Source organism: Sturnira hondurensis, unplaced genomic scaffold (assembly GCF_014824575.4).
Source record: "Sturnira hondurensis isolate 20B ecotype Veracruz unplaced genomic scaffold, ASM1482457v3 Scaffold0001074, whole genome shotgun sequence".
NCBI lineage: Eukaryota > Metazoa > Chordata > Mammalia > Chiroptera > Phyllostomidae > Sturnira > Sturnira hondurensis.
The window spans coordinates 1,039,425-1,065,760 of NW_028073705.1; the positions used below are offsets into that span (position 1 = coordinate 1,039,425).

Consider the following 26,336-nt stretch of genomic DNA (forward strand, 5'->3'; position numbering starts at 1 on the left):
TACTGCTCATCCTGCTTGTTATTGGGAGGGAGTAATCTTAGTGAGTGTCCTTCCTTCCTGCAAGCCTAGCAATACATCAATAAGTAGTTATATTCAGAATGTAGTTGTTTTCTTATATGAAGCAGGGTCCTAAGAATGTCTAGTATAGGGGACTATAGCATGCCCAAGTCTGCTAACACTTTTTAATTTGTAAACTCCTTAAAGATGGGGTCTGTGTCTTACCATTAGAAAGCTGATCTCAAGCACAGGGATCTGCATTCAGTAAGCATTAAATACAGATCTCTTGAGTGAATGCATTCCCAGAAGAAGAAGCTAATTCTTTTAACCAAGACTATCTCTCTTTCTCTCTCTCTGTCACCAATCAAACCAAAACAGACTCCATACTCTGGCTCTTTGTTGGAGAGAACCTCAGTTCTGAAAATCTAGAACAATAGAGGTCCAGGCCCAAACAGAACCGTGGGCTCTGCCATTCATTAGCTTTGTGACCTTGGGTAAATGACCCAAATCTGAATATTAGTTTTCTTCTTTTGTAAAAAGTTGCTAATAGCCCTGGCTAGTGTAGCTTAGTGGACTGAACGTGGGCCTGTAAACAAAAGAGTTGCTGGTTTGACTTCTAGTCAGGGCATATGCTTGGATTGTGGGCCAGGTCCCCAGTGGAGGGTGCATGACAGGCAACCACATATTGATGTTTCTCTTCCTCTCTTTCTCCTTCCCTTCCCTTCTCTCTAAAAAATAAATAAATAAAATCTTTTTTTTTAATTGCTAATAACATCTATTTCATAGGTTGTTGAGGGTTTTCACATAATCACATACATAGAACTACAATATAGTAAATTATTTTCCCAATGGCTGCCTCTGGGGAGAAGGAATGAGGGAATGACATTTTTCCTTTTATTTTAAAACTTTAGCTTTCTTAACTCATTACAAGTGTTAGTAATAATACCTTTTAAAATTAGTATGTCCTTAGAATATTAGTTCCCGTCTACCTAATGTGTATTGATGTTTATTCTCAGATGGAATACAAATGTGTCACTGCATTTTCATGCAATTTTCAGTACTGAAAAAAAAGACATTTAAACTAGCTGTTAGTTAGGAATAGTAGCAAGAGTTTGGGAAATGTCTGAATGAGAATGGTTAAAGTAAGAGTTTGATGTTTGGAGATTGCCCTGTGGGAATTCTAGAAATGGTGATGCATTTAGTTTTAGGTTATGTCTCTCACTGTTTTTAGTTTGTAAATAAAACAGTTTGTGTTGTAGAGTTTTTAGCTTATTAATAAAACTATTTTTGTTGTAGAGTTTGTGTCAGGTTGATATGCTGGATAAGTACATGAACACATGTCTATTTCAGTGTGCAAGTAATAAAATCATTATCCTAACTGCATCAATGTTCAAGGCCTGGTGAATATTGAGAGTTGACTGCACTTCTCAAATATCATCACTTCATACATTTCACTGTGTAACCACCAGTTGCTGGTTGTTTTCTTAGTTATTATTTTATAATAAACATTATCTCATGATAAACCATAAATTTTGGAATTACACAAGAGTGATAATATCACAAGACTTAAAAGAAGAAGATCTTTTTCATTAACACTCAAAAGGAAGAAATGTAATGTTAGTGTGAATTCTTTTTTTTATTCCTGTCCACCCTTCAAACCCCCTTCCACCTGCATTCTGCACCCCCCCCCACTTAGTTCATGTCCATGGGTCATACATATGAGTTTTTTGGCTTCTACATGTCCTATACCTATACTATTCTTAACCTCCCCCTGTCTATTTTCTACCCACCATTTATGCTACCTATTCCCTGTACTTTTTCCTCTATTTCCCCCCACACCTTCCCTGCTGATAATCCTCCATGTGATCTCTACTTCTGTGATTCTGTTCCTGCTCTAGTTGTTTGCTTAGTTCATTTTTGTTTTTGTTTTTGTTTTTTCTTTTTTTTAAATTTATTTAACTCTTGTTCAAGTACAGTTTTCTTTCCTGTATTCCCAGCCCTGCCCCCACCTAGTGCTCCCCACCTCCCTCCCATCTCCTCCCCCCACCTTAGTTATTATCCATGTGTCCTTTATACTTGTTCATGTGAGTCCCTCCCCTTTTCCCCTGTGATTCTCTCCCCTCTCCCCTCTGGACCCTGTCAGCATGCTCTGCATTTCAGTGTCTTTGGTTACATTTTGCTTGCTTGTTCATTTTGTTGTTTAGATTCCTGTTAAAGGTGAGATCATATGATATTTGTCTTTCACCGCCTGGCTTATTTCGTTCAGCATGCTTTCCAGTTCCATCCATGATGTTGCAAAGGATAGGAGCTCCTTCTTCCTTTCTGCAGCATAGAATTCCGTTGTGTAAATTTACCATAGTTTTTTGATCCAGTCATTGAGCGATGGGCATCTAGGCTGCTTCCAACTCTTGGCTATCGTAAATTGTGCTGCTATGAACATTGGGGTGCATAGGTTCTTTTGGATTGGTGTTTCAGGGTTCTTAGGATTTACTCCTAGCAGTGGAATTGCTGGGTCAAAAGGCACGTCCATTTTTAGTTTTCTTAGAAAGTTCCATACTGTTTTCCCAAAGCAATTTACAGATTTAATGCAATGCCTATTAAAGTGCCAATGGCATATTTCACAGACATAGAACAAACACTTCAAAAATTTATATGGAACCACAAAAGACCATGAATAGCAGTTTCAATTTTGAGAAAGAAGAACAAAGTAGGAGGGATTACAATACCTGACATCCAACTGTACTACAAGGCCACTGTAATCAGAACAGCCTGGTACTGGCATAAAAACAGGCACATAGACCAATGGAATAGAACAGAGAGCCCAGAAATAAACCCAAATCTCTACAGTCAATTAATGTTTTTGTTTTTTCTTAGGTTTGGTTGTTGATAGTTATTAGTTTGTTGTCATTTTACTATTCATATTTTTTGTCTTCTTTTTCTTAGATAGGTCCTTTCTATATTTTATATAATAAGATCTTGGTGATGATAAATTCCTTTAAGTTGACCTTATCTGGGAAGCACTTTATTTGTCCTTCTATTTTAAATGATAGCTTTGCTGGATAGAGCAATCTTGGATGTAGGTCCTTGCCTTCCATGACTTTGAATACTTTTCAGCCCCTTCTTGCCTGTAAGTTTTCTTTTGAGAAATCAGCTGATAGTCTTATGGGAACTGCTTTGTAGGTAACTATCTGCTTTTCTCTTGCTGCTTTTAAGGTTCTCTCCTTATCTTTAACCTTGGGTAATGTAATTTTGATGTGCCTTGGTATGTGCTTCCTTGGGTCCAACTTCTTTGGGACTCTCTGAGCTTCCTGGACTTCCTAGAAATCTCTTTCCTTGGCCAGATTGGGGAAGTTCTCCTTAATATGTTTCCAAATAAGTTTTCAATTGCTTGCTGTTCCTTTTCTCCTTCCTGCACCTCTTTGATTTGGATGTTGGAACATTAAAAGATGTCCTGGAGGTTTCTAAGCCTTTCCTCATTTTTTTTTTGAATTCTTATTACTTCATTCTGTACTGGTTGAATGCTAATTTATTTCTTCTGGTCCAAACAGTTGATCTGAGTCCTGGTTTCCTTCCCTTCACTGTCAATCTTCTATACATTTTTCTTTATTTCACTTCACATAGCCTTCACTTTTTCCTCATTTTGTGATTATACTCAACCATTTCTGTGGGCAACCTGATTACCAGTGTTTTGAACTGTGTGTCTGATAAATGGATTATCTCTTTGTTGCTCAGTTTTATTTTTTCTGGAGCTTTGATCTGTTCTTTCATTTGGGCCTTTGTTTTTTTCTGTCTCTGCATGGCTGTAACTTGGTAAGGGGCAGAGCCTTACGTATTTGCCAGAGTGGGACAATCCATGTCACTGTGTTGTGGCAATGTAAGTGAAGATGGGGTCAGAGAGGGAACAATGCCACTTGTTCAGCTCTCAGCTAGCTTTCAGTCACTTCCTCTGCTACCCACAAGCAAATTGGGTCCTTCTGGTGCTAATTCCCAGGTGGGTGGGTTTTTGTACGTTTTAGGGCCCTGTGAGTCTCTCCAACAAACTCTCCTATGAGGCTGGGAATTTCTCCCTCTGCCTTAACCCACACAGATGTTTTCAGTAAGAGATTTTGAAGCTTTATTTCCCCACAGTGGAACCCTGGGTTGCACAGTGTGTCTCACTGCCCCATAGGTCCTCCCAATTTATCTGCACACAAATATGTGGCTGCTCACTCTACCAGCTACTGCCTTGCCTAGTCCAACAGCTACCACCTTGCCTCCAGTTTTTTTCACCCTGGGTACCCGTGTCTGCCCCTCCTACAACAAGTCTGGATGAATGTTTCTTCTTTAACTTCTTGGTTGTCAGACATCCCATACAGTTCAATTTTCTGTTGGTTCTGGTTGGTTTTGTTTTTAAATTTGTTGTTGTCCTTCTTTTGGTTGTGTGACAAGGCACGGCATACCTGCCTCCACCTCCATATTGGCTGGAAGTTGCTAGTGTGAATTCTTTTAAAATATTTGCTTAGACAAGTTAATGCCATCTAGCTGTGAAAATAATAAACCATAGTAGCAATAGCACTTTGCTCTAATTCCTTCAAAGCACATTCAGCATAATTTTTATAAAAAAACAAACCATAAATAAGTGTGATTACACTAAGGTAGCATGAATTTGCATTCAGAACCATGGGCCAGATGTTTTTCTTTCACATCTATGTTCTTTAGGGACAGTTTTTGCTTGCTCCACCACCTTCCCCTGGTGATCTGTAAGTAATCTGTGAATAAAAGCTGGGGATGGCACTTGATACTGAACTGAGTTTGGTGAATTTTAGGGGGAAATAGAGATTTGTTACCCTGACAAGTAGTTGGCAGGAAGGACACAGCCAGTGCCTCAGAACAGCCATTTGAAACCTTAGTGGGCTCCAGGTAGCAGCAGCTTTACTTTTAGATGCCTTGCCCGACACTGTATGGAATATGAAATGCATTCACCTCTGACATTTGGTTAATTTAAGGACACTTGGACAAGATTTTTATAATTTAGCTTTTGTGATTATTTGGCTACAGGTTACTTCTTTCATTTAAAAACAGCTCTGATTGCTCAAAAATTCTTCAGGAATTTTTTTTACAAAATGAGAAAGCCCAATCACAGATGACATTCAATGATAATGATATCTACATGAATATTAAATGTGATAATCAGAGAAGTTATAATATAAACTTTATAGGTATTTCATTAAATAAGTATTTTTGGAACTTATGTTTAATTGCAAGTTGGCATAATATTTCCAGTTCTCCAACATTATTATAGACCTTGAGATTTCTGGAACTAATTGGTGATCCAAACACACTTAGAAAAATAGGCCACTTTCTCAGGTGCAGATGGGTCCTTGACCTGGAAGATTGGAGTAGAGAAAGATTCTGTCTGAGGAGCTTAGTCCTCCAAATACCATTCCCTCATAGGGAAGTATCTCTATATGACATTCTTAAGAGGCAAATATTATCTCCTGCTAATGGGGAGAATGAGTTAACATGGGAGAAGATAGGAGAGAGAGCAGCACATTTTCACCTCTTTATGGAAATCTATAACCAAGATAGAAAAGAGTAGAGAAGAAGCTATAGGTATAGCTGCAATGTTTACAGTGACCTTCAACCTTTTTTCAGTGCTGGAACCTTCCCATCAGCATTTATTTTACCCTCTTTGTGGAGCAGGAGCCTCCATGGGGGTTTTCTGTGTTATCAAAGCCTCACTGGAATCGCTGTGTTCAGGCAAGCCTTACTTCTGATCATAATCCCTGACCTCCAAAAGCAGCTACAACATAAAGACCTTCACCAAAAAAGAGCCAGAGCAATCTTCCTATTAGCTTCTGAATCACAAATGTCCTTGGAGACTAGGACCACCTTGCTGTACCCCTCTTTTACCTCCAGGCTCAGCAAACTTTGGGCCCCAGAGGTCTTCCTTTTATCTGAGCACCTCCATTTAATCTTGCTGAACACAGCCAGTGGCATCAGAAGTGTGACCTGTTTTCTCGGAATGCTCCCTGCCAGCCAAGACCTTTCCAATTGGGTATCATACTGCATATGCATTTGCATCAGACACTTGCACCACACAACCTCTCCCCTGAGTAGCCCACCTGCATGAGGTAACCACACCATCTGTGAGTTCCATGGAGTAAAAGGGGCCATCCCAGGGAGTCTAAGGGTCCTACTGTCCTGCCCACTGGTTACAGAGCATAAACAAGGGTTATGGGTGGCCATTTAGAGAAAGAGAAAACAAGGTCTCTAGCCCAGGGCAACTCATTGGAGGTGGGGTGTCCTGCTAAGTCTGTAAATCCTAGGGCAATCTTGACCACAGAGCTAATTCTTTATTCATCATGTCGCAATGGCATCATTAAGAGCACATTAGTTTAAAGAGTAACTGACCTGTTTTTTGTGACCCTACTAGGAGAAATGTTAAACAGGATGAGCAACTGGCTCAGGCTGGACAAGGTCGGACTGGGCTTTATTGCAGGTAGATTTCCATAGACTCAAGAGCTCTAATCAGGGCTTTGTGGAAAGCAGATAATTCATTTACCACAGTTTGCAGCCATTTCAGGGTCAGTTACTGAACCATGACTATTAAAGTATTCCACTTTGTAGCTTAATGTGTTTTCCATGGTTGGGTCAAGGTGTAAAATGAGAACATAATTTTAAAAAAGTACAAAACAGCAATAATTAGAGAATCATATATTGTCTGGTTTTCCTTATATAAGAAGATGATAAAGTTTTTTAGTGTATTTTATTATTTATGCTATTGGAGTTGTCCCAGTTTTTCCCCATTTGACCCCCTTCGCCTGGTACCCTCTTTCCTTCCAGCAATCCCCTCCCTTAGTTCATGTCCATGGGTCATGCATGTAAGTTCTTTGGCTTCTCCACTTCCTATGCTATTCTTAATTTTCCCCCATCTATTTTGTTCCTACTAATTATGCTTCTTAATTCCTGCCCCATTTCCTCATTCTTCCTCTTCCCCCTTCCAGCTGATAACCCTCCAAATGATCTCTGCTATTTATGATTCTGTTCATTCTGGTTGTTTGCTTAGTTTTCTTTTTGTTTTTAGATTCAGTTGTTGATAGTTGTGAATTTGTTGCCTTTTAAATGTTCATGGTTTTGATGTTCTTCTTTTTCTTAAATAAGTCCCTTTAACATTTCATGGAAAAATGGCTTGGGGGTGATGCACTCCTTTAGTTTTACCTTGTCTGGGAAGCACTTTATCTGTCCTTCCATTCTAAATGATAGCTTTGCTGGATAGAGTAATCTAGGTTGTAGGTCCTTCCTTTCCATGACTCTGAATACTTCCTGATAGTCCCTTCTTGCCTGAAAAGTTTCTTTTAAAAAATCAGCTGATAGTCTTATGGATACTCTTTTGCAAGCAACTCTCTCCTTTTCTCTTGCTGCTTCTAAGATTCTTTATTTTTAACCTTTGACATTTTAATTATGATGTGTCTTGGTATGTTTCTCTTTGGGTCCAACTTGTTTGAGATGCTCTGTGTTTCCTGGACTTGTATGTCTATTTCCTTTGCCAAATTAGGGAAGTTTTCTTTCATTGTTTTTTCAAATAAGTTTTGAATTCCTTGCTGTTTCTCTTCTCCATCTGGCACCCCTATGATTCAAATGTTGGCACGTTTGAAGATGTCTCTGAGATTCCTAAGCCTCTCCTCATTTTTTTTGAATTTGTGTTTCTTCATTTTGTTCTGGTTGAATGTTTGTCTCTTATGGTCCAAATCATTGGTTTGAGCCCCAGCTTTCTTCCCTTCTTTGTTGGTTTCCTGTGTATTATTCTTTATTTCACTTTATGCGGCCTTCATTTCTTCAGTTTTTTTCTGTACTCAAGGAATTCTCTGAGCATCCTGATAACCAGTGTTTTGAATTCTGCATCTGATATGTGGGTTTTCTCTGTTTCCCTTAGTTCTTTTTCTGGGGTTTAGTTCTGTTCTTTCGTTTGGGCAATTTTTCTTTGTCTCCTCAACTTAGCAGCCTCCCTGTGTTTGTTTCTGTGTATTCCATAAAGCTTCTTTTACCCTGCCTTAATAGCATGGCATATGCAGAAAAGGCACCTGTAGATTGTGTGGGGTAGAGCTTTAGGGAACTGTGAGAGCAGGGCAACCCACTTCACCACTTTGTGGTTGTGTGAGGGAGGGAGACTCCAAGAGGGGACAGTGCTGCCACCTAGCTTTTGGCAGTTCACCCAGTGCTGGGACCCTATTTCCAGTCACTTCACCCACTTTCCTGTGTGTGACTGGCACTCTTCAAGCTGCTGCCCCAGTGGTAAATTCTGGAATGGGTGAGTTTGCATATGTTCTAAGACCATGCTGGCCATTGAAGTGGTGAAAATATCCTAGTTTCTTCTGCCACCCCGATCTCTGCTGGTTTTTATAGCCAGAGGTAACAGGATCTTTCTTCCCAATGCCAGAACCCTGGGCTATGTGTTCTGGCCTGGGCTAGAATTGCTTGCTTTCACGGGATCCCTCATATCCATTCCACTGCCACTGCTGCCTTTTTGTACCACACTGCCTGTCTGCCTGTGTCCATGGTTCTGCCCTCCTACCCATCTGGATGAATGTGTCTTTAAATTTTTGGTTGTTGGACTCCCATACAGCTCAATTTTATGATGGTTCTGAATGTTTTTGATTTTGAGATCTTATAATTCCAACTGTGATTGCACAAGGGGATGAAATGTGTCTACCTACACCTCCATCTTTACCAGAAGTCCTGAAGAAAATAATAATGTTTACATAAATCATTTTCTGTGTATACATGTGGTCAAAAAGACAAGTATTTGATATATGCCGTTCTACACGATACGTGTATAAAAATTGTTCTTGATTTGTGGTGGCATCTGTGGTTTACAGAATTCACCTCTCTTAAAGGCTGTGTCTTTGAAGCCTAAAATCTGTATTTGAAGGCATTGCCCTCTTTCTCAAGTGGACTCCTTCCTCTGGTCTCTCTGCTGATCTTTCTCAGCAGTCCATGGCTTTGCCATTTCAAGTGAAACTTTTATGTAGTCACAGCATTCTGTTTACTTTTCTATCCTCTTTGATTGGGAATGTGAAGAGAACAGGGAGAGTGAAAACAGAAAAAATCTTGATTAAGGGGAAGCATAAACTGTCTGATGGGTATTTACTTATTTGTCTGTTACTTACTCAGTTGACCTTCAGACCTCAATATCCCCTATTCAGGGGATAGACAAGTCACATTCCCAAGGCCACACATCGCCACAGAAGTACAATAGGATTCAAGGGCAGAGCTCATATCTCTTACTTTTTAGATAAGTCTCAGGTGAAGGGAGAATTTGTGAACTGTAAGGCTATTTTGAAAGAGTTGCCTGTCAGACACATTTTGGGGATTTCTGTATCTCTGATAAGTTGAAATTGATGAACTCCCAGGTTCAAACCTTGATGTTCTAGGAACCTGGGTGTTTGTTCTGAATCCTCAGGGACTAAGAAAAAGCTCTGCTTAAAATGAGACTCTTCTGTCTTTAAAGAATCCAGGCTTATGCTTAAAGATTAGATTTCTTTCTTTAATAATTCACATCAGAGTCAGCAATAGTAACATTTTCCTATAATATGTGTGTGTTGAAAGGTAGAAAACAGCATATGATAACATACTGTATGTGTGCTTGATAGATATTCATTAAAGAGAGGAATGAGTTGACTCATCACATATTTCATAAACAGTCTTAAGGCATAATATAGTTCTTCTCAGAAAATCTTAAATAATCTAAACGTGGAAGATACTATATTTTAAATGTTGTCTATACAAAGACTTTGAAATTACACATTACCGTGGTAGCACCCATCTTATTTTCTTTTCTGTTTTGAATGGGAGAAAAGCACATAATCCTTAAGGTCTCAAGCTTTCTCTTTTATTATTACATTCAGTTTAGAAATATAAAGAGTCATTTTTTTAAAGCACAGGATTCCTGAAAACAAAACAATATTACCTCTGTCATTTCTCTGCATTTGTATATGGCAAGTAGTATTTTTCTTTGTATCAAAAGATAATTGGCTTTATCTACTATCCTGGTTGAGTCATCTCCCTGGAAAATTTGGTTATTTTGTTTGGTTTCTTGATTTCAGAAGGGGAGCTTCTGTTCTCTGTCATTCTCTTTCTCAATGTTGAGTTCTTTGAAGACATGGGTAAAACCTTATCATTCATTCAATAACCATTTTCTTCCTAAGATAGAAGAACAGTTATTTGTAGTTTAAAATTGGCTTCTAGACAAGGAAAAAAATGGAGGATGTAATCACAGACCCTTAATGGCATTTTGTGTTTGAGAAATGGCCAGATCTGCTTTTGATCCTCTATAGTACATGCCAGTTGAAACTTTCCCCTTTTTCCAATGATTTCATTTCTTTACAACTGTACATTTATGCCTTTGTTACTCTAATGCATTACTTAATGGGTTTGGAAATGTCATTATTTATAGATTTCAGTGCATTCAAAGAGCAGCAGCAGGAAATCTCCTAAAAGGAGAACATCACTGTAACCTACTTATGACCCCACATTGGCTGCTAAGGAAGTATGGGGTCTTAGATCTTGCAGAATGACCTGTTCAGTGCACCAAAAGTTTGTCTGGGAAGACTCAATTTAAATTTTTTTTCTTTGACACTTTAAATTCATCTGCGTTGTAGTTTCTAAGAGCATTTTTTCCTTTTGTGTTCTTCAGCTTTCAAATCTCCAACCTCTGGGATTGAACCTTTGTTCATTTATTACTTCCTCTTTCCCCTTTATTTTCCTTTTTTGCTTTTCTTCTGTCTTTCTATGCTTGAATTAATTTGAAAACCATGTATATATGTTTGCATATATATGTAATTTATATATCATTTAAAATATATTTTATGAATTTATAGAAAGAAAGATAGAAAGACGGACATTCCAGAGATTGTGCTTGTTAGCAGCTGGGTATGCAAAGGTTACTAGTTTCCTAAATCATTCTAAGCTTATTGTTTATTAGGGACATAGACATAAACAACTAATAAGAATATGAAGGTACAAATGCTCATATAGAGAAAGGTACAGAGTGCTGTGAGAGCACAGAGCACATATATCTTCTGTCTTCTTGCCTTAAAGGACAAACTAAAAACTACATAGAACAGAAATGGCATCTGTCCTCAGGTGCACTGTGCTGTGATGTATGTTAATTCATGACATTGTCAAAAAGTTCAGTGATTTTATGAATGTGTGAGTAACAGGCCAGGTATTAAAGAAGACCTTTTGATTTCATGGCTCTGAGATAAAGTACTGTCTGATTCAGCCCAGACTGAACTGATCTTTGCCTAATTCCACCCTCCACTTGTACCGTTTCCAAAAGGTAACTTTTCTCTCCAACACTGAGAAGGATCTTTTTAGCTTTATGTAACTAATAGTCCTATTTCACAATTCTATCATCAGAAATTACCTATAAAATGTAAATCCGCATGAAATCTAATCTATTCTAAATCTCTTCTTCAAAACTTTAATTCTTTTATTTCCATAATAAGAAGATTTGTATCATCAATAACCAACATCCAATATACAGTTATATGATGCTTAATTACAGGGCTATGTCCTGAGAAATGTACCATTAGGCAATTTTATCATTGTGGGAATACCATAGAGTGCACTTACACAAACCTAGATGAAATAGCCTACTATGCATCTGGGCTAGATGGTATACCACTGTCATATATGTGCACCATCACTGACCAAAACATTGTTAATGTGGCACATGACTGTATCCAACAGACTTGAAAACTTTATTATGCTTTATGGTATAGTACCTTAGATAATCTTCATTATCACCTGCCTCTTCATTATCCTCTTCAGGCTCTCTCCTCTAATTACCCCCACCACCCAAAAATTGCTCCTGCCCTGGCCAGTGTGGCTCTGTTGGTTGGCATGTCATCTCGTAGACCCAAGGGTCACAGGTTTGAGCCTCAGTCAGGATATGTGTGAGAAGGCAGCCGATCAATGTCTCTCTCTCTCTTTCTCTATCTCTTTCAAAAAGTAATGAAAAAATGTCCTCAGGTGAGGAGTGACAAACATTTTTTTCTATCTAAGAATTAATTACCAGTGTAGATCTCACAGACATTTTGTGGAGGGAGCAGGGGAAAGATTTACATAGTATTTTTCCAGCAAACCACCTGAAAATCTGCCTTAGTCATTTATGTTCTCCAAAGTCCTCTCTTCCATGGGTGGCCACCAAAGATCCTTTCTGTCTTTTCAATCAAAGCATTTATCCTTAGTGCCCTCTTCTGCCACATTTTGCAGAGCAATTCCACTCTGCCTGGAAACTTGCAGATTTCATTCATTTCCTAGGTCAGTAAAACAAAAGGCCCAGCACTTAACGGGACCTATTCACCTTACAAGCCTGTTTAGTAATTTCCTACAGTAATTAGAGCATATCCTTTTGGGATCCTTTAGTATTTGAAAATAGTGAGAATTTTATAAAACTGACAAAAGACCTGAAACTTTTCTAGTTGTTTCTCAGTGGGACAATTGGTATGAATTACATAGCTTGTCATTTACAGGAAGCAAAATTGTCTCCATTAATAATCATAGACAGTTACTTAAAAATTATGGAGTTAATATATAAGTAACATCTATTTAACAATATTCTATATTGTTTTAAACTATGGCACATTTGCATAAGTTCAAGAGAGTATCTTATTGATTACATGAAGAACACAGTGAGATAATTTCTTAGTGATAGAAGAAGAAACTAGAATTTTTGGATGGGAATATATTTTTATTATATATACTGTGGTAATGCTAATAAATGATTTTTATAAAATAAAGTTTCAGATGCTATATGAAATAAGTTTCTTTTGTAATCAACTTTTAATAAGGCATTAATAAATCAGATTTTTTCACTGTAATTATTTTTCTACTGAAGTAGGAATGAATTAAGGACCAACATCAAACAAAATTACTCTTTAAAAAATGTATTATGATTCTCTAATGCACTATGCACTATACCTGAAACTAATACAAAATGATATTGAAAGCAAACTCTGATTGAAAAAAATTTGATTAAAAAGAATTTTCAATATTTAATTTCATCTTAACCCTTTTCAAATAGGAATCTATGTTTTTTGGACAGTTACAGATGGGTTTCACTATTCTGTGTGTGTGTGCATGTCTCCTTGGGACCTGTAAACACTGAACAGAGTTAGAGTTGTGTTATTAAGAGTAGGAGAAGCCTGTTCCAGTTTTTAAGCCAGATAGTATTTTTATTGTCTTCATGAGTTTCAAAAACTATTAGCCTTGTTGATATAAGTCCGTGAAACTCTGAGCATAACTATATCTTAGTGAACAGTTATAAATTGGATATAAGATTTTGTATTTGAACACACCTTAACAAAGAACAGGTTAAATTTCAGTTGAACCTTGAAAAAAGCTGTACTGTTATCTTTGGCTTTTGTATATCTGATTGTTTGTAAAGGTCTTACCTCATTAAAAGCCAGTCTCAGAGTTAGTCATGAATTTCTTGAAAGCTATATAGAAAAATTCATACGTCTTTTAAATTACATTATATTATTTTATAAAGGAGTTGTGAAAAATTAAGACATATTTTGCTGTGGGGGCAACTCTGACCATGAAATCCCCCCACCCCTCATGGATGAGAGTGAAACTACCAAGACATGATCTGCTCAGGGAGGAGAGGTGGCCAATCTCTCAGAGGAAAAAGGCCATGAGCCCCTTCCTTCAGGAGCTTTTATTGGGTTGTAATACACAGGAATACGGGTGGCAAGGATCAAACAGTAGATAACATTTCAAAGAAATCTGAGGGCTTAGTCTGAGTCAGTGTCTGTCAGGAAAGGGGGTTGCAGAAACTTTGGGAGACATACTCATTTCCTGCTCAGACACTTATCATATGAATGAAAGCACTCTTAGCAGAGCAGGTTTTACAGGATTTTTCAGAACTCTTTCTTATGCCTGATCACCCCAGATCCAGCTCTAGCTGGCAAGGGGCTGCACTGCCTCCCCCATCACAAGTTTTCAGGCTTAAGTGGATTAGAACAAGGAAGTGTTTCTCCCAGAGGACATGGGGACTCGGGCTATGTCAGAATAGCTGGGGGTGAGGGTCTATCACTCCCTCTTTGTTGCAGCCCCCAAGTCTTTCCATGATGGCCTCCCAAGTGATTGGGTCTGGCTTAGGTTGCCCCTCCTCTGAGGAGTCGTACCCATCTCTGACTAACCAACCGTGCATTAGGAGCAGGGGGATGAAGCAGAAGCAGTGTTTGCTACCAGAGACAAGCTTTGTTTCCTTAGTGGCTCACATTCCAGAGGTCGCTCACTCAGTCTTAGCCATGGGGGGCAGTTACAACTCCTGAAACCAGGCAGAGCAGTTCCCAACATTTTGCTACAATTTAGGTGTGGCACAGAAAACTAGGACAACACTTACTTTTAGAAATATCAAGTGTTACTCACTGTTTTAGAATTAATTACATAATTATCCAGCAGAAAACAAAGATCCCAGGGTACCTTAATGAGAACACTACATGTGAAAATAAAACAATAATAATTATCACTTACTATATTCCAAGTGCTTTATTAACTATAATTTTAACTGCCATATCTCTGTGTGTAGATCAATATCATTAAGAATATCAATCTGTTTGTTATTCTAGATGGCAAACACAGCAGAACTTGGACCCTGACAGTTGACAGGATAGAAATGATCCAGAGTGTTTTATTAACAATGAAGGCCAGAAGACCTGACTGCCTTCCAGTTATCTTCCCTTCCTTTTGGGGAAAAGTCCACCTCAACTCAGGTCCTATAGTTATAGTATTGCCCTATCCCAAGTGGTCAACAAGAAAATGTCAATACTGAGACTTCCTAGGAATGGGTCTTAGTGCTGTAAGACCACAGTATCTGACCAAAACATTGGTGTATCCTTTGGATTGATGTATGAACAAAAGGGGGAACTGCCTATTCTAAAAAATGGGGTTTTATGGAAAGTAACCTCACAGGATGACTGAATCATAAATTCCTAACTAGGCAGGTCATGGTGAGCAGTTATGTCCCAGGCCTATAACTTCTGTAGTGAAAGTTTTTAAGTCAACCCTGTCCATTGTTTTTCTACATCTAGATTAACACACCTCTGAAATACCATTAACCAGTACACCTTGAAGCAGGTAATGACCCTTGAGAGAGCACATAACCTTGTTAATTGTCCTATAATCCAAACCCTGTGTTGCTTTCTCCAATCTTCCTTATTTTCAAATGCATAAGATCAGCCACAAAACCATTATTCTCTGCAGCATTTGAGAGCATATGTTATTGGTTTGGCTCAAATAAACTCATAAAGATTCTCTAAAAAACATTAATCTTTTTAAGGTTTAGAAATAAGAAAACTAAGGCAAAGTAATTGATTTGAATGATAAATTAAGCATTATGATCTTGAATCATTTGAAGGGGCAGATATTCAGTAGGAACAATAGATGTTAGTAGAGAACAAAAATAGTTCTTGTGACTATTCATAAATTACTAGATATAAATTAATTAAAAATGTCACTTTTCTTCCAAGTGGTCGACTCAATTTTAATTTTTAAGGAATTGCTTAGCATCCTTGAAACTATTGGAAATGCCTAAGATGTGTTAGAACTTATCTTAGAGTCACCATTCAAACCATTGGATTGGGGGATTGAACAGATATAGTAAATTGAAAGTCACAATGTCTATGTGGGGATACATTCAGATTTACAAACTACATATTGCCAATGTAGAAATGCAAAAAAAAATTGATAAAGCAAAGCAAAAAAATTTGATGAAACAATAGCAGTTTGTTAAGATGGTCATGAACAAAATCTTAAGATGGGTAGAAGCTATGGGCCCCCAGGACACTTGCTACCCTTTTGTAAGACCATAATCACCAAGGTAAAAACTCCCATTGGAATAGACATCTACAAAGCCAAGTAAAGCTAACAGTGTCCTTAAAACACTCTAGCAAAAAGGCAAGGTGAAACAAGGCTGCTTGGGCACAACTCATAAAGCCTACAAAGTAAAGGGATGTTCTCTGATAGAGTTCTGCAGTCCAGAACTGCAGACTTATTGGTCAGAAAAAAGTTATGATTATTGACCATTTGGGGAGTACCTGAGCTACAAGGAAGCCGGTTAACTAACTTCATTTGGGGAAATAAGTAAGACAAATAGTTACTTTGTGATGATCTGAAAAGATTCTACTACAGGATCATTGGGCAAAAGAATGCATACATTCTAGCCTGACTCTGCTTTGTTGTTCTGAAATGGTTGGAGAAAGAGAGAAAAAAATTGCTTCGAGGCATCATTATAGAAATATTGCTGGCGTTTGAATAGCTAAAGGGCAGACATTTTGGTTAACTGCGTATTTATGTCACTGAGTTTATTTTATATGGTGAGGATCTCCTTATCTGATGGCATCCATTCTCTGAGGTAGTTTATGTATGTATATAAGCAAGTTTTGAATTCATCTGCATAGTAGAATTTAATTGGAAGGTGTAAAATGTTTGCCTTGAGGACAGTTTGCTCCCAAAGTTGGAATTATCCAATACTACATGATAAAGATGTTTCATCTTTCTGACAGATGATTGGAAAAAAATTCCATTCTCTCACAGTCCCCATGAGTTGAGGGCTAGGGATTGGTGGGGAGTGTGGGAACAATTTGCTTATTATCCACCTATCCTTGAGATATTGAGACCTGAGCTTCCATTTGAATTAATTTATACTCAACTGGCAATAAGTTGTTCTTCAATAGAATAGCATTCAAAGGGTTACTGGTTCTTGGACTTAAGAATCAAAGAAAAGAAAGGGAGTACCATAACAGGGCCAAACTTCACACTAGATATGCTGACAAACAAACCATAACATCTTACTCTAAAAGATCCAGGAGCAGAAACATGGTTTTAAAAAAAATCTTTTTTTAAAGTATCCTGTTGCAATTATTTTTTATTTAATTCTTGTTCAAGTAAAGTTTTCTGTCTTATATTCCCAGCCCTGCCCCAACCAGTGCTCCCCACCTCCCTCCCATTTCAGCCCCCACCTTAGTTATTGTCCATGTGTCCTTCATACTTGTTCATGTGAGTCCATTCCCTTTTCCCCTGTGATTCTCTCCCCTCTACCCTCTGGTCCCTGTCAGCCTGTTCCGTATTTCAGTGTTTTGGGTCATATTTTGCTTGCCTGTTTGTTTTGTTGTTTAGGTTCCTGTTAACAGTGATATCATATGGTATTTGTCTTTCACCGCCAGGCTTATTTAGCTCAGTATAATGCTTTCCAGTTCCACCCATGATGTTGCAAAGGGTAGGAGCTCCTTCTTCCTTTCTGCAGCATAGAATTCCATTGTGTAAATGTACCATAGCTTTTTGATCCAGCCATATACCAATGGGCATCTAGGTTGCTTCCAACTCTTGGCTATCGTGAATTGTGCTGCTATGAACATCGAGGTGCATAGGTTCTTTTGGATTGGTGTTTTAGGGTTCTTAGGATACAATCCTAGCAGGATTGCTGGGTCAAAAGGCAGGTCCAATTTTAGTTTTCTTAGAAAATTCCATACTGTTTTCCATAATGCTTGTACCAGTCTGCAATCCCACCAACAGTGAATTAGGGTCCACTTTTCCCCACAACCTCTCCAGCACTTGTTTGTTACTTTGTTTATGATAGCCATTCTGACTGGTGTAAAGTGTATCTCATTGTGGTTTTAATTTGCATCTCCCTGATAGCTAGCAATATTGAGCATCTTTTCATGTGTCTCTGGATTCTCTGTATGTCCTCCTTGGAGAAGGGTCTGTTCAAGTTCTTTGCCCATTTTTTATTGGGTTGCTCATCTTCTTTGAGTGGAGTTGTGTGAGTTCTTTGTATATTTTGGAGATTAAACCTTTGTCTGAAGTATCATTGGCAAATATGTCTTCCCAAACTGTTGCTTCTCTTTTTGTCTTGATACTGTTTTCCTTAGCCATGCAGAAGCTTTTAATTTTGATGAGATCCCATTTGTTTATTCTTTCCTTTATGTCCCTCGGTGTAGGGGACATATCAGTAAAAACAATGCTGTGTGGAATATCTGAGATTTTCCTACCAATGCTCTCCTCTAGGGCTTTAATGGTTTCACGGCTTATATTTAAGTCTTTTATCCACCTTGGATTTATTTTGGTGTATGGTGTAAGTTGGTGCTTGAGTTTCATTTTGTTTGCATGTAGCTGCCCAGTTCTCCCAACACCATTTGTTGAAGAGGCTATCTTTACTCCATTTTATGTTACTGCCCCCTTTGTCAAATATTAATTGACTGTAGAGATTTGGGTTTATTTCTGGGTTCTCTGTCCTGTTCCATTGGTCTGTGTGCCTGTTTTTCTGCCAGTACCAGGAGGTTTTGATTACAGTGGCCTTGTAATAGTTTGATATCAGGTATTGTGATCCCTCCTACTTTGTTCTTTTTCTCAAAATTGCAGCTGCTATCCATGTCTTTTATGGTTCCATTTAAATTTTTGAAGTGTTTGTTCTATGTCTGTGAAATATGCCATTGGAACTTTAATAGGTATTGCATTGAATCTCTAAATTGCTTTGGGTAGTATGGACATTTGATGATGTTAATTTTTCCAATCCATGAACACGGTATATGTTTCCATTTGTTTGTGTCTTCCTTGATTTCTTTCTTCAGTGTTGTGTAGTTTTCTGAATACAGATCTTTTACCTCCTTGGTTAGGTTTATTCCCAGATATTTTATTTTTGTTTTTGAAACATTGAATGGGACTTTTTTATTGATTTCTGGTTCTGCTGATTCATTGTTGGTATACAAAAATGCCTTTGATTTCTGGATATTGACTTTGTAACCCGCTGTTTTGTGAAATTCATTTATTAGTTCGTGCAGTTTTTGGGAAGAGTCTATAGGATTTTCCATGTACACTATCATGTCATCTGCAAACAATGATAGTTTTGTTTCCTCCTTTCCAATTTGGATGCCTTGTATTTGCTTTTTTTGTCTGATCGCTGTGGCTAAAACTTCCAATACTATATTGAATAGAAGTGGTGAAAGTAGACAACCTTGTCTTATTCACAATCTTAGTGGAAAAGCTTTTAGTTTTGGCCCATTGAGTATGATGTTGGCTGTAGGTGTTTCATATATGACCTTTATTATATTGAGGATGCTCCCTCTATTCCCATTTTTCTGAGTACCGTTATCATAAATGGGTGTTGTACCTTATCAAAAGCTTTTTCCGCATCTATTGATATGATCATGTGGTTTTTGTTTTCGCTTTTTTTATGTGATGTATTACATTTACTGATTTATGAATATTGAATCATCCTTGCATTCCTGGGATGAATCCCACTTGGTTGTGGTGTATGATCTTTTTGGTGTATTGTTGGATGCGATTTGCCAATATTTTATTGAGGATTTTAGCATCTGTGTTCATCAGTGATATTGGCCTGAAGTTTTCTTTCTTTGTTATGTCTCTATCTGGCTTTGGAATTAGGATGATGCTGGCTTCATAAAAAGAGTTGAGGAGCTTTCCCTCCTTTTGGATTTTTTGGAATAGTCTGTGAAGAATAGGGGTTAGCTCTTCCTGAAAAGCTCTGTAGAATTCTCCTGTGAACCAATCCGGTCCAGGGCTTTTGTGTGATGGGAATTTTGTGATTACTGTTTCATTTCATCTGCTGTTATTGGCCTGTTCAGGTTTTCTGCTTCTTTTTCATTGAGTTTTAGAAGATTATATTTTTCTAGAAATTTGTCCATTTCACCTAGGTTTTCAAATTTCTTGGCCTACAGTTCTGCATAGTAATTTCTTACAATCCCTTCTATTTCTGTGCTATCAGTTGTAATCTCTCCTCTTTCATTTCTGATTGTGTTTATTTGGGTCCTCTCTCTTCTTTGCTTAATGAGCCTACTTAAAGGTTTGTCTATATTTTTTATCTTTTCAAAAAGCCAACTCCTGGATTCATTGATCCTTAGAATTGTGCTTTTAGTCTCTATGTCATTTAATTCTGTTCTCATCTTAGTTATTTTCTCCTTCTACTTGCTCTGGGCTGTCTTTGTTGTTGTTCTTCGAATTCTTGCAGGCGTCAGGTTAGGTTGTTTGTTTGAAATGTTTCTATTTTATTTAGGTAAGCCTGTATTGCTATGAACTTCCCTCTCAGGACTGCCTTGGCCGTGTCCCATAAGTTTTGGGTTTTTGTGAGTTCATTTTCATTTGTTTCCAGAAACTTTTTGATTTCTTCTCTAATTTCAGTCTTGACCCATTCCTTGTTTAATAGCATACCATTCAGTCTCCATGATTTTGCGTGTTTTGGTTTTTTTCCTATGGGGTTGGTTTCCAATTTCAGTCCCTTGTGATCAGAGAAAATGCTTGGTATGATTTCAATTTTCCTGAATTTGTTTAGACTCGTTTTGTGTCCTATCATGTGGTCTATCTTTGAAAATATTCCATGTGCATTTGAAAAGAATGTGTATTTAGTTTCTTTGGGATGAAGGGCTTAATATATATCAATTAGGTCCATTTCATCTAGGGTGTCATTTAATGCTGCAATATCTTTGTTGATATTTTGTTTTGAAGATCTGTCCATTTTAGACAGTGGGGTGTTAAAATCCCCTACTATAATTGTGTTGCTGTCAATATCTTTCTTGAGGTCCTCTAGGATTTTCTTTATATATTTGGGTGCTCCTATGTTGGAGGCATATATATTTACGATGTTAATGTCTTCTTGGTAGATTCTTCCCTTGAGTATTATGAAGTGACCTTCTGGGTATCTCTTTATGGCCCTTTTTTTGAAGTCTATTTTGTGTGATATGAGAATTGCTACCCTGGCTTTTTTTTTTCTTGTTATTTGCTTGGAAGATTTGTTTCCATCCTTTCACTTTTAGTCTGTGATGGTCTTTTGACCTGAGGTGGGTCTCTTGTAGGCAGCATATGTGTGGGTCATGCTTTCTTATCCATTCAGCTATTCTGTGTGTTTTAATTGGTGTATTCAATCCATTTATGTTTAAGGTTATTATTGATAGGTACTTGCTCATTGCCATTTGTGTACCTATGTTCCTCTCCGTCTCTGTCTTTTCCTTTTTTTCCTTAAAGCAGCCCTTTTAGTAATTCTTGTAGAGCTCATTTGGTGGAGGCATATTCTTTTATACTTCTTTTGTCTTGGAAGCTCTTTATTTGGCCTTCTATCTTGATTGAGAGCCTTGCTGGGTAAAGTAGCCTTGGTTGTAGGCCTCTGGTTCTCATTACTTGAAATATTTCTTGCCATTCTCTTCTTGCTTGGAATGTTTCCATTGAGAAGTCAATTGCCAGCCTTATTGGGACTCCCTTGTATGTTACTTCCTTTTTCTTCCTTGCTGCCTTTAGGATTTTCTCTTTGTCTTGGAGTTTTGCCATTTTAATGATGATATGTCTTGCAGTAGGCCTCTTTGGGTTCCACCTGATTTGAACTCTCTGCGATTCCTGGATTCATGTAGGAAAGTTATCCATTATTACTCTTTCGAGTAGGTTTTCTATCCCTTGTTCTTCTTCTCCTTCTGGTATTTCTATTATTCAGATATTATTACGTTTCATATTGTCTTGCATTTCTCTTAAACCCTCCTCATTCTTTCTGATTCTCTTTTCCATTACTTGCTCCGTCTGGGAGATTCTTTCTACCCTGTGCTCTAGCTCAGTTATGCGGTCTTCTCCCTCATCGATTCTACTTCTCATACCTTCAACTTTGTTGTTCAGTTCAGAAATTGTGTTCTTCGTTTCCTCTTGGCCTTTGCTGATATTTTCTATTTCCTTTTTCATGTTGATATAGTTTGCTGAGAGTTCATTGTAGCTCCCCTGTAGTTTCTGGTTGCTCGTTGTAAGCTCTTTGAATTTCCCGATAACCAGTGCTTTGAATTCAATCTCTGATAGTTGACTTGCCTCTAGTTAATCTAACATTCTTTCTGGGACTTCCTCCTTTTCTTTCATTTGGGGATTGTTTCTTTGTCTTCCTATTGTTTGTGATACTCTTCTTGTTGACCTCAGCTTCTTAGATTGATCTGTTCTGGTTCCCTGGGTTTATGGTGTGAACTTCTGTGGTAGGATACATGTGAAATTCAGTGGTGCAGTCTCCTGTAGGTATCTTGGTGTTCTCTGTTTCTAACTACTCCTCTTGTTGGCTTCCACCTGGTCAAACCTTTTGTTTTGGTCTCACTAGCTACAGCAGCCTCAGGGGCTATTAGTGTGGCCTTTCTCACTTCTTGGTGAACTCAGCTGTTCTTGCCAGTGCCCTCCCAAGGTCCAGATTGGTGCCACTCTCCAGCACCCCATTGATAGCAGATTCTTCCCCAGTATTCCCACCCCTGGCCTGGCGTGAGGGCGCGCCCTTCCAGCCAGGCTTTCCTGGTCTTGCAGGCTTGGGTGCGGACCTTTCCCAGTGCTATGGCAGAACACACAGGGCAACTCACAGTTCTCCCAAGTCGGCAACCAAGGCCTGACTCCCAGCGCTTCTCAGTCTGCCCCGGCTGGGTAGGGAGGGAGCTAATGACTGGCTCTCTTCCAGGGGCCTTGCTAGCAGCCAAAGGCTCCCTGAGACTGTGGGAGAGCTGGCTCAGACCCCATGCTACAGGGAATGCAGGGGCAACTCTCAGTTCTCCCAAACCGGCAACCGCAGCCTGACTCTATTGGTTATCAGAGCTCTCTGGTTTGCTTCCTAATGGCCACTCCTCTGTCTCCCACTACAGGCAAACCGATCTCTCCTGGTGTTTTCCAATCTGCACCCTGCTGGATAGGGAGGGTGCTGATGAATGGCTCTCTCCCAGGGTCGTTGTTGCCAGCCCTTGGCTCTCAGAGACCAAGGCGGCCCGGTCAGGGCCCTGGCACAGCCTGGTGGAGGGCCTGCAGCCTCTGCACTGTTCTCTGTACCTTGTTGACCTACAGTCATCTCCTCTCCTCCACCTCTGGTCATTCAGTGTCCGCTACACTTTCTGCAGTCCTGCCTTCCTATATGTTGGGTCCCTGTTGGCTATCCGCTGTGCTTCTCCGCAGATCAGCCCTCCACAGATCAGCCTGGTTTTTCTCCCGTGTGAGGAGGGAAGCGAAATCCTTTGTCCTACTCCACTGCCATCTTCCCAGCCCTCCTCCGGTTTTAAAAAAATTCTAAATTTATAACTAAATGAAAAACTTATTTAAATTCAATTGTTAGACCTAACCTACTTAAAAGTGAAACTTCTCACATCACCCATCTACGTGCAGTATGTTTTATCATACATTTTGAAATGGTGAAAGTTCACTTAAAATACATATGTATGAATGTTATGATTTTGCATTTTTTGGGTGGTGAGAAGGCATAGGATTTTATAAATAGTGTGCTTTAGAGGAGCCCTTTGCAACTTTATTAATGTCCTATTAATGTTATTTTGTTTTGTTAGAAATGTGCTTTGAAAAGTCTAATTATAAATACACACACACACACACACTCACATACACACACACATATATATGCTGTGCAATTTTTAGGAAAATTGTTACCAGTTAATGTTATCTTTCCATTGAACTGAGAAAACAAATATTTTTTCTTTGCTGCCCAAACACCCTTTTGATCTTTGATGGGCAGCATCCCATCCACCCTTGCTTTTTGCCTTTGCTGACCATTGTGATGTGGGTGCAGTTATTTACCAGTCTCATGCTGAATAGATTCTTGCTTTTTTTCTTATTTCTTTTTCCTCTCTGAATACATTTCATAGATGACCGTCTTCCAAAATAACAACATCAATTAATTTTTTGCCTTAAAAAAATATTACTTAGCCCTGAGTCTGCCCTCTCCATTGATGTGTGTAGTGCGTAAGAGGCTGTGCAGGGACTGATAAGCCCAGTTTGTGAAGCCTCTTCAGTAGGAGGCACGCTCGCTGCTTCTGCAACTTGCTGTTTATTCAGCCAGCCCTGGTCCTAGGTGGGTTGAAAGTTGACCCACCCATCTCAGAGGGCTCTGAAACCCAGCCAGGAGACAGCTGTGCCTGTTATTGGAAGTTGCTCTTTGTTGTTCATTTTTTAATGACAACAGTTTTCCCTTGAAGGTTTTCTCAGTATACTATTATGGTTTTACACCACACTCCTTTCCCCTTTTGCAGAATCTGATGATCTCCGTGGGGACCCTGAACTCAGCCTTCAAAGTGCTTCAGCCCCCCAGGATGTTCATAATTCAATAGTAGATGTCGGTGGCCTTGAAAGCATCATCCAGTGTCCCCAGAAGCTTCCTCAGATGATGGCTGCAGGTAAATGTCATTGGCCAGTCCAAGACACAAGGCATTTTGAATTCTTAGTGGAAATGCTTGCCCAGCCATGAAAATATAAATTGAACCCAGAGCCTGGGATCCTTAAAGAAATCAGGCTGTGGAACGAGTGAATATCAAAGAACATTAAGTCAAATTTGACATATTTTGCAGTATGTATGTGTTTTTAGCTCTGTGCTATTGGTTTTTAATATCATGTATTTGTTTTTTTGTTTTGTTGAAAGTCTGTGCTTATAAGAAATATTTTTGAAAAGTCACTTTAGGCAGACTCCTGCATTCTCTTAATGTGGTGCTATAAAAGGTTTGTAAAGGAGGAAATCTTTACAAATCTTTCAGGGAAACACAATAAATTCACTGAGGACCAGTTTCATGACTTGACAACTATTCTAAAGATTATATTAGTTAAAGGTATGCCTGCTCCAGTGTTGTACTCAGAATCAGATGAATGCATTTATTCTCCTTCTATCAAGCCAATTGACTTGTTTTACCAAGAGAGTATTCCTGCTTTATCTCTCAACCTTGGAACTTAACTAATGATGTTTCACTGGGAGAAGGAAATGATCCTTCAGTTTTTTCCAGATGTACATTTTTCCAGATATACTTTCCTGTGTATAATATAAAGTATATGTCATTAAGTTTCCTCCCAGAATGTATTTGAAAACCTTTTATGTCTGAAGAAAACATTGCTCTATAGTATTTCCTTTATATTTTTTCATGGCTTGGGAGTATGCTAAATGAAACTTCACATCTCTAGAAATGTGACTCCCTTTAAAACACACAGTCCTGGTTGTTGACTCTAAGTCATTGTTTGTTCTTTCCTGCAGCCGCTGATGGTTTGGGGAGTATAGCAATAGACACAACCCAGCTCAGCATGTCCGTGACAGATCCCACAGCCTGGGCCACCGCCATGAATAATTTGGGCATGGTTCCTGTGGGGTTGCCTGGACAGCAGCTTGTGTCTGGTAAGCCTTCCTTCTCCTAGGTTTGAGGCAGCAGTGCAAAGGGTATAGGTGACAGATGCCCAGTAATCTCTCCACACGCAGGTGTTGAGCACGGTCTGTGATGTATGATTGGGGCATGTTTGGCAGGTTGTGCTTTAGATTCTTTTCCTCATAACCTTGCTCCTCTGCCTAATAGCTCTTCTCAGGAGAAAAAAGCCACATGCAATATCTATCATCAGTTTTCTATTTTTAATTGGTAAATATAAAGGCTAATATTTGATTTTCAGTGTGCAAAATACCTTTCACATACCTTATGCCATTTGATTCCACACTCTTCCCTTTGACTTAGATGGGTACTTGTTGCTGCTCTTGTTAGGATTCTCATGTTAAAACAAGGAAGCAGAGGACCAGGGCTGAGGTTACTTTTCTAGCACTGAGGTGGCAGAGCTAGAAATCTACCTCAGCTGACACTCAATTCCACATTTTCTTTTCACCACACTTTGGAATTGTAACACAGTGCATTCAATAGGTAAATGTTTAGAAATGTTACAAAGTAGAAGGTGATCACTGAATTTAAATCATGTTTATTGAGATTTTCCATGTGCCCTCTAACAAGAGTTTTGGGGAATAAACGTATATACATAAATAAGTGTCCTTGAGGAACATGTCTCCTAAATTAAAAAACACAGCAACCAGGAAACAGCATAAAAGTAAGGTGTAGAATCAGGTGTTAAATAGTGGTTCAGGATAGTAATGTAGTCATTTCTGGAAAGATCAATTACTGAAGCTCTGAGAAATGTTATTAGGAAGATAAGATTCGATCTGTCTGGAAAGATACATAGAATTTACACTATTCACTTACTCATTCACTCATTCATTCATCCATTCATTTAACACCTATTTATGGTGACACTGTCCGGGTGCAGGGACTCCGGCAGTAAACAAAACAGGCCCTTTCACACTGCAGTGCAGAAGTGACAATCAGTTATAACCAAGTTCCATACCCATGGGCCTGTGTACTTTGTGCTGAGTTAATTAAGCATTTAGTTTTTTTGTTTTTGTTTTTTCTCAATAATGGCCACAGATGTAAAAGTTTAAACCAACTGTAGTAAATTATATATAATTTGTATGCACATGTGTGTGCATATATGCATATACCCACATATGAGCATATATTATACATATACACACATATGCACTT

The 26,336-nt window shown here is 38.6% G+C and overlaps 1 protein-coding gene across 1 annotated transcript in view; it reads left to right on the forward strand.

Moving 5' to 3' along the window:
* Window positions 1-26,336, forward strand: part of ENOX1 (ecto-NOX disulfide-thiol exchanger 1) — a 285,256-nt gene that overhangs the window by 24,556 nt on the left and 234,364 nt on the right. Inside the window, exons 2-3 of the mRNA XM_037060071.1 lie at window positions 24,033-24,176; window positions 25,019-25,156. Coding sequence (XP_036915966.1) covers window positions 24,033-24,176; window positions 25,019-25,156 — 282 coding nt within the window. The remainder of the gene's footprint in view (window positions 1-24,032; window positions 24,177-25,018; window positions 25,157-26,336) is intronic.